The 13461-nt window shown below is 43.9% G+C and overlaps 1 protein-coding gene across 8 annotated transcripts in view; it reads left to right on the top strand.

The window, feature by feature from the left end:
• FLT1 (fms related receptor tyrosine kinase 1) overlaps window positions 1-13461 on the top strand; it is a 172572-nt gene that overhangs the window by 85418 nt on the left and 73693 nt on the right. For 7 of the 8 annotated variants that reach the window (XM_073794998.1, XM_073794997.1, XM_073794996.1 and 4 more), the window contains 2 exons: window positions 6479-6587; window positions 12768-13076. In XM_073794998.1, coding sequence (XP_073651099.1) covers window positions 6479-6587; window positions 12768-13076 — 418 coding nt within the window. Of the gene's footprint in view, window positions 1-6478; window positions 6588-12767; window positions 13077-13461 lie in introns of those variants that run through there. The other variant, XM_073795002.1, reaches the window with a different exon arrangement.

Below are 13461 nucleotides of genomic sequence, written 5' to 3'. Positions count from 1 at the left end.
AGTGATCATTTTGCAATACATACAAATGTTGAAGCTAATATAATGTTGTCAGTTATGCTCAGTTTAAAAAAGTTTCCCTGACCTAGTCAGGGTCTAGGAGCGTCTTTTCTGCTCTTGGACATATTTTCTCCACTCCCTTAACCTCAACACTAGCTGATACCTGTGTCTGAGCAGATCTCAGACCTGGTGGTTTTCTTCTCTGTCGAATCAGTGAAAAATGCAGCTCCAAAATCTGCTATTATCAGGCACAGGGGTAGTGATGCTTTAAGAAGGGGGGGAAAAAACCCATATCAAATCACCCCTTGCTAGAATATCTACTTCTACATGCATATCTTGATTTGGAGTCGTCTGTTAATATGGGTGTTATCTCCTTAAGTGTGGTCATGCTTATTTATCTGTTCAGCTATATTTGCATTTGAAAGCAACAAAATAGATGGCATCATTCTCCGCATAGGACTTCATAATAACAAATAACATCTGAATTCTTCCTGATGGAAAACTTTTGGACATACGCTTATGTCAACATCATTCTTTGGTGGGCCAGAGTGGCTATCTCCATTTTAAAGATAAGAAAAACTGAGGCGATAAGATGACTAACTCCAAGTCACGCAGCTTAAAAGTGGCACGTGAGAAGCTCAAACCCAAGTCTTCATTGCCAAAACCCAGGGCTCTGCCAACTAAGCCAATACAGAAATTAGTTAAGATGGTGATGGCTTGCACGATAATATCAGCGATCACTTGTCAAGGATTCAGGAAAAGTTTTTCTAACCACTGCAGTAAGGTGTAGGTAGCTTACAGTTCTTTTTCTCAAATGCAAACAAACTGTAGTTTAAAACATTCCAAGATGTGTAGCTATTGATGAGACAGCAGTTTAATGAAATAATTAGAAAAGAGGACACTCTGTAAACTCGAAAGTTTGAGTGACACTACATTTTTGAAAAAAAAGCAAATTGCCTCAGAGTAGAAAGCAAGTTAGTTGTCACAAAGTACTAGATAATTTCAAGATGCCCTTGACCGTGCCGATTCATTTTGCCTTTCCCTGACCCTATCAGATGCTTGTACTGTTAACTGCTGGATATTAAAACACGAATTTATGAGCTTAATTCCAAAGAACTTCTAGTCCGGTTTGTGGTATTCTAGCCACAAGAAAACATACGACAGAAAATAGAAAATGAAAAAGCTAGGTTATGTTTCTGATTAGCCTGAACCATGAAGTAGCTACCTGCCTCCATGACAAAACCTGGGTGAGATAAAGAATCTTCCCTGATTTTTTCCATGTGTGATTGAAACAAATTTATTGTCTTGTAATTCTGTAGTTACACCAGGTTTTTAAACAGAGACCCCCAGACACAGTTGGCCCTTCGGCCATCCAACCTGCAGAGCACGGGTTAAGGTCTGCCCTTTCTACTGTGTGTAACCACGTGCAAATCAGTTCACCTCTCTGAACCTGAGTTCTCTCCTCCAAAAAATGGAGCTCCGAACACATGACCTGTCTCGTTTGCCTGTTATCAAGATGATTGTCTTATATTCCCTAATGCAATCCCCCAAATTGATTGTGAACATATGCAGTAAAGACTAGTTATTAAACAATTGTGTTGAAAAACCTTTAATACTCCTTCTATACGAAGTGTGTGTATACACACACACACACACACACACACACACACATATCCTAGTAGTGACTGTAACAAATTAGACTTTGAGTTATTAATTTCATGTCCTAAATTTAGAAGACTTTACTAATTTTGCTTTTAGCATCTATTAATATATCTTTGTGTGTGAAAAACGTCTTTCAGATGACAGACGGAAGTTTTGCTATCTCAGAATTCTTTGCATTGTTATTTCCTTTACAATTAAAACTGCTTTTCTTTTCTGTTCAAGTAAAGAAAGCAAATGAAAGTCCCAGCTTAGAGCACACAGATGCTTTTCCCCAGTCATATAGTCGGCATGCCCGGGACCCTGCTCCAGCCATCAGTGGAGCGAGGTCCTGCTCGAGCACCTGCTGCCTTTCAGGGACTTGCTTCCCCCCGCGCCCCACGCCCCTGTTGTGTTTTGTTTTGTTTAACCCAAGGAAGGGTGCACGAGACAATAAAATTCAGTCTCCTTATGGCCAGGTTTTGGCCCAGATCTGTGAGAAGTGAAGTCATCAATTGGAGTTGCTAACGGCAAACATGGAGCTCTGGTATCGTTTCAGTGGGTTTGCCAGACTTTGTAGACTTGGGGCAGGAAGTAGAAGGAGCCCTGTGTTAGGAAAAATTACACAGGAAATGCGTTTCACAGCATTAATTCTGTGAGGCTGGAGGATCATGACAATGTAACATCTTAGCAACATCTCCATTGAAATCGTTTTGAGGTTTCATTGAGAAATGTGTGTACCGTAAGAGACACGTCCATGACCGAAGCATGAATGCCTCATCCCGGGAGTACAGCCTGGGTTCCGCTCTCCCACCCACTCCCCGACCTTGTCTACCTTCTCACGTTCTGTTTCCCATCAGTTGGCTCAAATGCACCACCCCAGGATCATTTTAGATTCTTCCCTGACCTTTACATATCTGCTTTCATTTCTCCCTGAAACACTTCAAAGGAAACTGTAATAGAAACATCCGAGAATAAAATCCATATATAGGTCTTTTTTAAAGGCAGGTGCTGGAAATTAGGCTGAATTACACATCATCCCATCCATTCTGTTCCATGAGGTTCAAACCACATTCCAGTAGTGAATCACTAACGCTTAGCGAAAGGGAAGGAAGGAAGGAGAATGAATAACTTCCAAATTTACAGTACCTGACGACAGTGTTCACCAGCGTTCCTGGGTCATACAGAAGAACCCAGAGAACGGATTTGAAGGGTCTGTTTCTAATATCTTAATCCTTGAGGTCCTCGCAGGGAAAACAGGCACCCAAAGTGTGGGTTCAGAACTAAAAAAAAACTGGCAAATGGAAACTAATTCTAGAATGGATACAAGCAGACAGCCTTGGGAATTTCTTTTGGTGTACCTTATAAAATATATGATGATAATTTCAAACATATGCTACAACTCAACTTCTTGAGTTTGAAATACTTTCTCTTTTCAAGTGCTAAGTTGATATTTGCTGTTCCAACTGTTACGTTATTTCCATTTTTTCCCTCTTGAAACAATAGTATTTGGTCATGACCGCCGGGGATCACATCTGTCCCCTTAACCCAAGAGACTCCTGTCCTGTGAGAAGTTCTCTTGTGTCCAAACTACACCCACCTCCAGCTCACACTTGACCTCCCTTTTCTGACTCTATAGTTTATACTTCAAGTGTCATAGTTTTTTCATGAAAATATTTTAATTTATAGCTTTAAAATATACTCTAGAAAAATAAAAGTCCTCTAGAAATCAGATCATTTTGAATAACGTTGCTCACAGGACGTAGGTTCCATCTTATTTTAAAATGTTCTTCTCTAATTATAACGTGTCCAGTACCAATCATATTTTCAAACCATATAACACTATCAGCTTGCAACTTGTATAAAATACTAAAAAAACAGGATTTCTGTACACAGTAGCATTGAGCTTGTAGTGACCATGTCTGCTCATTGAAGGAGGTATTCTCGAGAGAAAATCCGACTCAAGGCAGAGACAGAACTCTACCAGTAGATCTGTACTATTAGATTTAAGGGGTCTGAAGGCGGCAAGCAGCAATTTCGTGTAGATTAAGAGCACAGGCACTGGTGTCAGACAGACCGGGGCATAATTGTTGCTCGGGGCTGTCTGTGGTACCATGGATCTCTGAGTGAATCAGTTTATAACCTCAGTTGCCTCTTGTGTAGAACAAGTAATACACCCACGTCACTGGGCTCCGGGGAGGATTAATTAAATGAGGTACTGCCTCACACACTGTCCGGCGCACAGCAAGGGTAACATAGAGGTACCCAGAAACAAAGAAAGAATGTAAGCTCCCACCAATGTCACCTTCTAGTTCAATTTTAATAGAAACTTTGGAGAGGTGAGTTCTGGGGCAGGCTCTACTGGGGGTAAGGTGTCAGTCTCGGAAGAGGTCATTCAGGCAAAATAAGAGATTCAGATGCATCTGTTATCTCCATGGTTCGTGTGGCCTAGATTCACTTCACTTCTGTGGACCGCAGTTTTATTCTCTGATTATACAGAAATCCTGAGCTATCTGTTTTCGCAGTGTTGTGAAATGGCTACAGCCCTCCCCCGGTTGCCTGCACAGGCCCTAAATTTGGCAAATGTGCACATCTGAATTGATGGCCCTCACCACGAAACCCAGTTCTGGTTCTCAGTTGCCCCGCTCTCAGTGAAATCAAAATAATTTTAAAAGAAATCCAAATGCAACTTTCAGGTCATCGTTGTTCATCATTTCAGATGTTCAAGCCAAACAGAAATGGGTTGTTCACTTACTTATTGAGCAGCAATACATCTGAGAATCTAAATAAGGCTCTGCTGAGGCCCTTTAGGATAAACATTGAGCGCTAACTTCGTAAGGAAAGCTGTGCTTGAGCTGAGAGGCAAACAGCAGAGGGGCTGTGAGGTCTCCACGACTGTTCCTCTTCTGACCCTGTTCATGCTGCTTTCACGCACCTGAGCTCGTCTCCTGAGAAAATTCCAGGAGTCAGAGTCTCACTTGGTGATCTCTCTTGTCCTTCCACCTGTCACCTACAAGCTTCTCTTCTAGCTACTTTTTCCTCCACAACTCTGAAGTGGTGGGTGCAGTAATTAGACAGCCATCCAGAATTTTTGTATTCCCCGCCTCCTGTAGTGATCAGTAATCAAAATAGAGAAAGAGACACCTGAGCTCTCTCCACTGGTTATTTGCTTTTGTGAGAGTCTTTCTCTGTAAGAGAGAGAATAATATATACTTGGGCTTCAAGTAGGGAAATTCTTTCCTGTGACCTAGAAGTAGTCCTTCACGTTAAGCATAAGGGTTGTGTCATACTCCCCTCCGTCCCCTTTACAACGTCTGGGGGATGCCTTAACAAATAATCAGTATCTGCTACATTGGATGAAAATGCCACGAATCGCAGACACTCATTTCCCAGAATTTCAGTAATACACAGAGGGTATGTGGGTACATGTAATTAAACAGATCTAACAAACAGAAAAGGTATCATGAAATATCAACTGTACCGTAGTGGAAATTACAGAGAATTTGGAGCAATGAAGTTGCTGGCTAAAAAAACTACGAATATATTTTTTAGGCTTCCTGATCTGTAAAGACAGACATACTTTCATTTCTCCTAAGGGATATGAGAATACGAGTAAAGTGCCTACCGCATAACGTAGCAACTTAGAAAAATGTTAGGACTCTTTGTAGAATTTGTGTTACTATCTTAGAAAGCCCGCTGTCACAGTTCAGCCTCTCTGTGTATCACGTTAACCTGTAAGTGACCGGATCGTTCTCCTCCAGCCAGGACACCCCATTAGTCTGGAAGCATCAGCACAGCCTCTACAATTTCAGGGCTTATGACCAGTTCTTTGTGTCCTAGGAGATAGGCTGCAACGATTTATAAGTAACTGGATCAACCTTTTTTGTAATTTTAAATATGAAAAACTTACTAGCTGTTTCATTTTTTTTTCATGTATAGCATGCATTACTTTTTTGAAAGGTTGGGTTAAATTTTAAAATTCTCAACAATTCATTTCATACTGCTAATTTTTATCTTTAAAAGAAGACAGCCATGCAAATCTTTAAGCTGTATAAATTTGTGGTTCTTTTTTTTTTTTTTGAGACATTACTTTTCGCAACATCATAGTTTGGAAAGTGCTTTCAAGTTCACATAGCTTTGACTCCTCCTGCCTCGTTAGGGGCTCATCTGCCCAAGAGCAGCACTAAACCCTAGAGAAGCGACGTTGCCGTGTGAATCCATGATTTATATCTTCATTTTCTAGAGGAGGGATTGACAGCCTGAGAAATTAAGGAATTTACAAACACCCGCGAGAGCCTCAGGGAGTTTCCGCCCCTCCCTCTGCGTCATTAGGGCTGCAGTGCCGCGTCCCAGAAAAGAAATGGTTCGGCCAGCCTTTCTCCTCTGTCTGTGCTCCCTTAACACACCGCTTACAGAACCAGACGGCAAAGAAGGCTCCTGTGACCAAGTGGCGTTCGTGATCACAGGTCATCCAAACAAAAGGGAAGGCCTGGACCTCCCCCTCTCGTTGGCGTGGCCCTGACCACCTCATAGGGTAGGACGTGCTGTCCCGCATCTGGGCTTCGGGTCTGTAATTGTTACGCCAGCAGCACGAGATAAATAAGCCTGAAGCCCTCATATGAGTCGGATGTCATAGCCCCCGGTCTCCTGAGGACCTGCTTTCCTGTTGTTTTTCCATTCTTGCTGAGGGCTCGGCGAGGGGAGAGTTTCTGGTAACCACCACGTGTGCAGTTCTACCTCTGTTGAGGCAATGGAATAGCCGGATCATGTCCCCCTCAGAAATATCTCAGGGGGTGTCCAGTGGTTCTTCCTCCTGTCGCTGAAGTTGCCTTTTCTTTTGCAGACGGCTAGCACCTTGGCTGTGGCCGACTCTAGAATTTCTGGAATCTACAGTTGCATGGCTGCCAATAAAGTAGGGACTGTGGAAAGAAACATAAACTTTTACATCACAGGTAAGCCACGTGTCCTATATTCACGAAGACAGCCCAGGGACCTCAAGTCTCTCTTGCAGTCTTTTGTGCTTTGAGTGCACTTGAGTGACTTTTATTTTTAAAACAAAACATTCCATAGACTTGTCCAGCTTTGAGTACCTTCATCCTTGCTCTCAGGAATAGTTTTCCACAGCATCATGGGGTCATTGGGTCTCCTGAAGGGTTATTTCCCTGAATTCCCTTTTAGAGCTGTTTGTCTACGTCTCTTTCCTGGGCTTGATTGTGAATCTGAGATCTTGTCGTGTTCCTTTTTGAACACCCTACAGTCCCCAGCACAGGGCCTGGCACACAGTGGGTGTTCGGTAACAGTCAAGGAAACCAATTCTAATACATGGGATGACATCTTTGTAACCCAAGAGGCGAGCTGTTTCACAACTTTTTTTTAAATTGATGTTATCGTTGATTTACAGTGTTGTGTTAATTTCTGCTGTACAGCAAATGTTTCACAACTGAATTTCAGCTTTTTGGCACACGAGGTTCTCCTAAAGAAATCTGAAGCTGAGCTTGGTTGATCGTTCTTAGTGTGCTGTTTTTTTGGTAGCATTTCAGAATTTTTAACCTTAAATATGATGGTGTCTGCAAATCTTATAACTTCCAAGGGACACAAATGGCACTCCCTATGTCCCTCCATGGGTACAGGAAGGAAGTAAGTAGCTCAAAGTATAAAAACAATTGCCTGGCTCCACACTCCCCCAATATTCTGAAAAAACCTGGGCAGTTGGCCAACTCTCTGGAAACTTCGCACTGCCTGGGGCAGGCTGTAGCAGTTGCCTTGAGTTCTCCAGAAGGAAATAGGTATGTCCAATTGCATGAGAAGTATGGGTTGCCAGGTCACAGGGAGCCTTCTGGCACGTTAGCTGACCCTCAGAGAAGCTGTACCAGGGGAGAGATCCGTGGGTAGGTGCTCACAGAATGTCAGAGCCAGAAGAGACTTCTAGGGGCTATAATTCGACATGATAGCCCTGCATTTTCCAGATGAGGAAATGCGGTTGAGAGAGGTGGAGGGGCACACGGGAGAGCCTCTGAAAACCAAGTCAGTCCCTATACCCTCAATATTCGAGAAGCGGAGATAAAATCATCTTTGCGTTCATTCCAAATAGGAAAAGCCCTTTATTTAGAGAAGGATTCAGAGAGCAGTTTCACACAGACTGATTCTTTCTTTAATCAACCTCAGATGATTTAGACTAATTAAGTCCAAAGGTTTGTGTTGTCCTTTATATCTGGGGGGCAACAAGGCCACTGTCTCTGTGATTTTAGAGTACAAAAGAGTGAGCCTTTCCTGTTCTATTCTTAACATTCAGTACGTTTGTACAAGTTTAATGAGCACCAGCTATTAAACAGGACAGTTCAACTCTGTGTTGAGCATTCAAAGAGATAGCAAGGAGGCCCTGTCTTTCTAGGAAGACGGTTTGAACGCTGTGGACACAAAGAAGAAATGTTACCTGTATCCTAGTATCAAAAGGAATGAGCAGAAGTAACGTGACAGATGCTAGCCAATGCCAAGCCAATTCCACCAATAAAAGTATGTCAGCCACATACATAATTTAACATTTTCTAGTGACCATTTTTTTTAAAGTAAAAAGAAAAAAGTGAAATTCATTTTATTTCACCTAACAGATCCCATGTTATCATTTTAACACGTCATCAGTATTTTTTAAAATATTACATCCCTTCGGTTTTAAAAATCAGGGTTGAAATAAGATTAAACTAACTGGATGAAATTCAGTTCAGTCACACTGACCATACTTTCAAGGCTCAGTAGCCACAGGTGGCCCTGTATTGTAGAGTGTTGCTCTAAGCCTCTGAGAAGGAAGCGGGACTTGAGGTAGTCCTGTGGGTACAAAGAATCCAAAGAAAGAAGAGGACAGGCTGGCCCTGGCATTTTCAGAATCGAGGCGAGAAGACCAACAGAGGCCCACAGACTATACGTCTAACCACTTACAAGTTCTGAATCACATGAACAAGCTGTGAAATGTGTTGTAGCCTCTGGTGGACAAAGATACTTTCACGGTGACCTGGAAAGTCAGGCACAAACCTAGAGTTCCGGGACTGCACAGAGTGTGACGGTGCCTGACGGTGCAGGAGAAGCCCACCCCCGGCTCACCCTGCTTCTCCTTCCACTCCGGGCTCGGCCCTCACGGTAAGGGGCCCTATCCTCCTGGGGATGATCTCCCCAGGCCACACCTCCAAACTCTGTCCACCCCTCCCCCAAACAGTCTCCCTGGGCCCTGTAAGTGTGCAGACCGCCCAGCAGTCTGACCTCAGGAGGACAGACAGAGCGAAGGGGGAAGAGGTCTGAGACAGTCTGGAAGCAGACTTGGGACCATCTTTACAGGGAATTCTGGGGCCCCAGGGGCCCCACGAAAGATAAAGAGTGGGGATAGCATAGGCTCTGTGTGGGCAGCCCCCCCCACCCGCTAGACTCTCTCCATTGTGGGGAGGGGTACAGCCTGAACAGAGAGCCCCCTTGCCTGGGTCTGAAGGGAGTACTGGGAGAGGATGCCCTGACTGAGGGCACGCCCTGCTCGTTTCCCTCACCATACGAGTCCCAGGAAGGTTCATCGATGCCCATTATTCACTGCAGCACCAACATCCAGCCCACCCCTCCCCCGAGTGCTTCATGGCTCCGGCCTGTATCTGTGCACAGCATGGCTGCTGCAAGGGCCCCAGCTGATACGGCTGACCACCTGCGGAACTCAGGCAGCAGTCCCCCTTCGCCTCCCACCATATCGTCCAGTTTATAACCACGGGGTGCTTGAGACCTTCCCTCATCCATTGAAAGGAGCGATGGGAATTCTATTTCCAACATACCTAACTCGAAGCTCACGACATTTTTCCTCCAGAAATTTCATCTTAAAACTGAGCACAAACTCATCCAATCAAGTCCCCCTTGCCCGGAATGTAATTCTCCTAAATGCTTTGCTCCCTGTTGTGAAAAATTCTAGTCTTGATGGGTAATCATAGATTACTTACATTCATTACTTCTAAAACTCTTCTCTTTTTCTTACTCAAACCTCTGTCATGAGATTTCGCCTCACTAGAGATGAGACTCAATATTCTTTAGGAATGTTGCACCTTCCATGACGATTTTCTGAAAAATGAATGTATGTTTGTTGCATGCTTATACTCGACCTAGTGCAGGTCGTGCTTTAAAAGAGCTGTCTAAAATTGAACTGCTCAAAATCAAAAGATCTAGAATTGGATCTGTACCGATCCTCATTTCAATCATGCTGCCCCTTCTCTAAAATACAACAGAGCTGCCTTCTGAACTGATGTGAACCAGTTTGCTATGGCCATTAGCATCCTCCACAGCTTCTACTCCAACTCTGCCATTCACTTGTCCACAGTATCTATTTGAAAGGAGCAAAACTTTCTAGTCACCACTCACTTTCTTTTTAGAGAATGCTGTTTCTGTTCTCTAGTTGAGGTAAAGCCTTTATTTCCACCTGAGAAAGGAGATACCTTTCATCCTTTTAATGTCTATGCTTGTCTCTTTCATGAACTTAATTCACACGTTTGATCCAATCAAGTCAAGATGTCCACCCCCAGGTGTGCACCTCTGTAAATACATTACCCTTTCCCCTAACCCTGGGTGGGATGTCTCCTGAGCAAGGGTGGCGTCTTCTCCACCACATCTCCTAAGACGCCGTGGATGTGATTATGTGTTGGATGGACAAGTGTTAGTTGGTGCTACTGAAGCCTGGGCTGAATCTGCAACAGAGGCTTAAGTGTGGGAAGATTTCTTGTTTTCATTTTGAGAGTTAGAAGGCAATGCTTTCTTTGGTCTGTTTTTGTACTCAGGCTAAAAAAAAAAAAAAAATCGACATGAATTAAGGGAAAAATCCCTCTGGATTCATTACCTAGTTTAGGACGTCTTATTTATCACCTTCCATGGATCAGAAAAGAATAGTGCAGGGGCTGTACTGAGAAATAGATCATTTCTAAGTACCATCTGACAACATAAACCAAGTCAGCCTCCTAACAGTGTCCCCGTATGAGAAACGGACCTGAAAACGGATTCGATTCTTTTCTTTTCCTCTGTGTGTGTTTTTGCTGTTCTGTTGGCACTCAGCATGACTCTGGGTGTGTTAGCAATTACTGAGGGTGAAACAGGAACAGCGCTGCCTTATCTCCCTGGTTTCCCAATGTCACTAAATGCATTTTATTTTGAGATTCCTGGTGGTGCTTGGCAAAGATAAACAAAATCTTCCACCAGGAAACCTGTGAGCTATTTCCACAGGAAGTTTCAAATCACTAAAGTAAATAGAAACTCTCTACATGATCTCAGTGGTGTTACTTGGGACCCACTTGGGTTCTGACTACCAGGATGGGACTTCGTAAATGGAAGCCTACCGTCTTTTCAGAAATAATACGATTGCAACCAGTGCACAAGACTTCTGCCCTAGTATCTGGGTAAAAGTTGATGGCTAATGTTTAACTCCTCATGCTTGGAAAGTGTCCCAAGTATAAAAAGATGCTGAATTAGAGGGGCTATTTCTGACACCTTATTGTTATGTTAAAAAACTATGGTCAGCTGCTTCTGCCTCTTCTGGCACATTCTTAGGTTTTCATTTTAAAAGCAGGAAAACTTCCACTGGCCTCCTCTCTCTCCAGTCATTGACAGCTTCGTAAACCACTGCTACCCCCCGGCTCCCAAAGAAATACTTTGGCATTTCTTCAGACGTGACACTTTATAATAAAGCCAGAGCCCAGAAAAATCAGAAAAACAAGCAAAGTGAGATTTAGGAAAGAGTTGATATGATATCTAATTTTGGACTATTGTCCCCTTAAGGTTTAAAGGTTTCTTTATAGCTTTGTGTGCAAAGGATAATAATAATAATAGCATAACATAGAGCTTTTCATCTTCAAAGTTCTTTGTGAAATGTTGGCCCCAGTTCTTTGCTCAAGTACAGATATGCCGCTAGTAACAAGCGATGGGAGGGTTTTGAGAGCAGGCCAGTTCAGGGCTAGTAACAACCAATGGTATTCTAAAAATCATCTGGTGAGATGGTCCAAAAGGAGACTAAGGAACTCTCAGTGCAGAAGCTAAATGATGGTCCAGGTTAAGAAAGCTGAGGAGGGGAGCTCGTGAGCTGTGGCTAGAGGCGCCAAGAAGATGGAGAAGAAGGTTACCTGGGAATGACATTGGAGAAAATGACTTCCAATGATGCAGTCCTTTTAGGAAAATGTTTCATATGTTTTTTAAGAGCAGATTTGATTTAGAAACCTTCTGCCCCCACTTTGCAATCTAGCAACTCTTCGAGATTAGCTGTCCGCATTTTCAGAAGAAATCTTGCTCTTTGGGCTTCCCTGGTGGCGCAGTGGTTGAGAGTCCGCCTGCCGAGGCAGGGGACGCGGGTTCGTGCCCCGGTCCGGGAGGATCCCACATGCCGCGGAGCGGCTGGGCCCGTGAGCCACGGCCGCTGAGCCTGCGCTCCGCAACGGGAGAGGCCACAACAGTGAGAGGCCCGCGTACCGCAAAAAAAAAAAAAAAAAAGAAATCTTGCTCTTTTATGTCTGAGTAGAGCAGTCACCATAAAAGGGGACCTGAGCAAGGACCCCTTGGCGCCAGCAAAGAGCAGGGGGAGCGATGGGCCAGCAGCAGGAGGAGGATGCCGTCAGCCCAAAGTTTAGGAGTAAAGCGTTAACTGGAGTCTCCTAGCGCAGACCTGGGACTTCCTGTTCTCACCTGTTCACAACTTAAATAAGTTTGGCTATCAAAGCACCTGTGGTTTCTAGTACAAACTCCTCTTAGAGTCCTTCCCTATTTTGCCCACTTACCAGGAGGACTTCTGCACATGATAAAGCAATGGGTTATCATCCCAAGTTGTAAAAAAAAAAAAAAAAAAAGCATTCCACTTTGAAGAGCAATTTTGAGCAAATGAGCGTACCCTCCTAATAACGTCCTATTTTGCATTTCCTGCCTCGCTTCTGACGGAACGAACTGAGCTGGTTCCTACCTGCCATGTCTGATCGTTCCCCTTTTAAAAACAAAAACCATAAATACCATCCTTTTAATGTTGATACTGAATTTGTGTAGGAACAATCCTCAAGATCCTTGACCGTCTTAGAATGAGATATGTCCTCAGGATGAGACATTGATTTTCCTAGGCACTCAAGTCCTTTGTTCTTTTTTTCCAGATGTGCCCAATGGATTTCACGTTAACTTGGAAAAAATGCCTACGGAAGGAGAGGACCTGAAACTGTCCTGCACAGTTAACAAGTTCTTGTACAGAGACATTACCTGGATCTTGCTGCGGACAGTGAATAACCGAACCATGCAGCACAGCATCCGCAAGCAGAAAACGGCCGTCACGAAGGAGCACTCCGTGACGCTGCACCTCGTCATCAAGAACGCTTCCCTGGAAGACTCGGGCACCTATGCCTGCCGAGCCAGGAACATGTACACAGGGGAAGAAATCCTCCAGAAGAAAGAAGTGACCATTAGAGGTGAGCACTGCAACAGAAAGGCTGTTTTCTCTCGGATCTCCAAATTTAAAAGCACAAGGAATGATTGTACCTCACAAAGTAATGTAAAACATTAAAGGACTCATTACAAAGTAACAGTTGTGTCATATCATCTTGATTTATTGTCACTGTTGCTCATTTTCCGGCTCAGAGGAGAAGCTCCTCCCAAAATGAGTTTGGCCATGATAGGAGTCACATTGAGCCCCCCGGGACCCCCAGCTCTGGGCGCCCCGTTCAGGCTGAGGGGTCCGCTCTCTGGGGCCGACCTGGTGCTCGTTTGGATTTGGAGGATCCCTGCAGTGCGTTCTCTGTGTGTTTTGCTCTTTGCTGTTTTCTCCTGCCTGATAGACAACAACTCGGGACTGAT

This window comes from Tursiops truncatus, chromosome 18 (genome assembly GCF_011762595.2).
Source record: "Tursiops truncatus isolate mTurTru1 chromosome 18, mTurTru1.mat.Y, whole genome shotgun sequence".
NCBI lineage: Eukaryota > Metazoa > Chordata > Mammalia > Artiodactyla > Delphinidae > Tursiops > Tursiops truncatus.
Note: the sequence above shows the minus strand (reverse complement) of the source record. Positions and strands in the feature narration are given on the sequence as shown.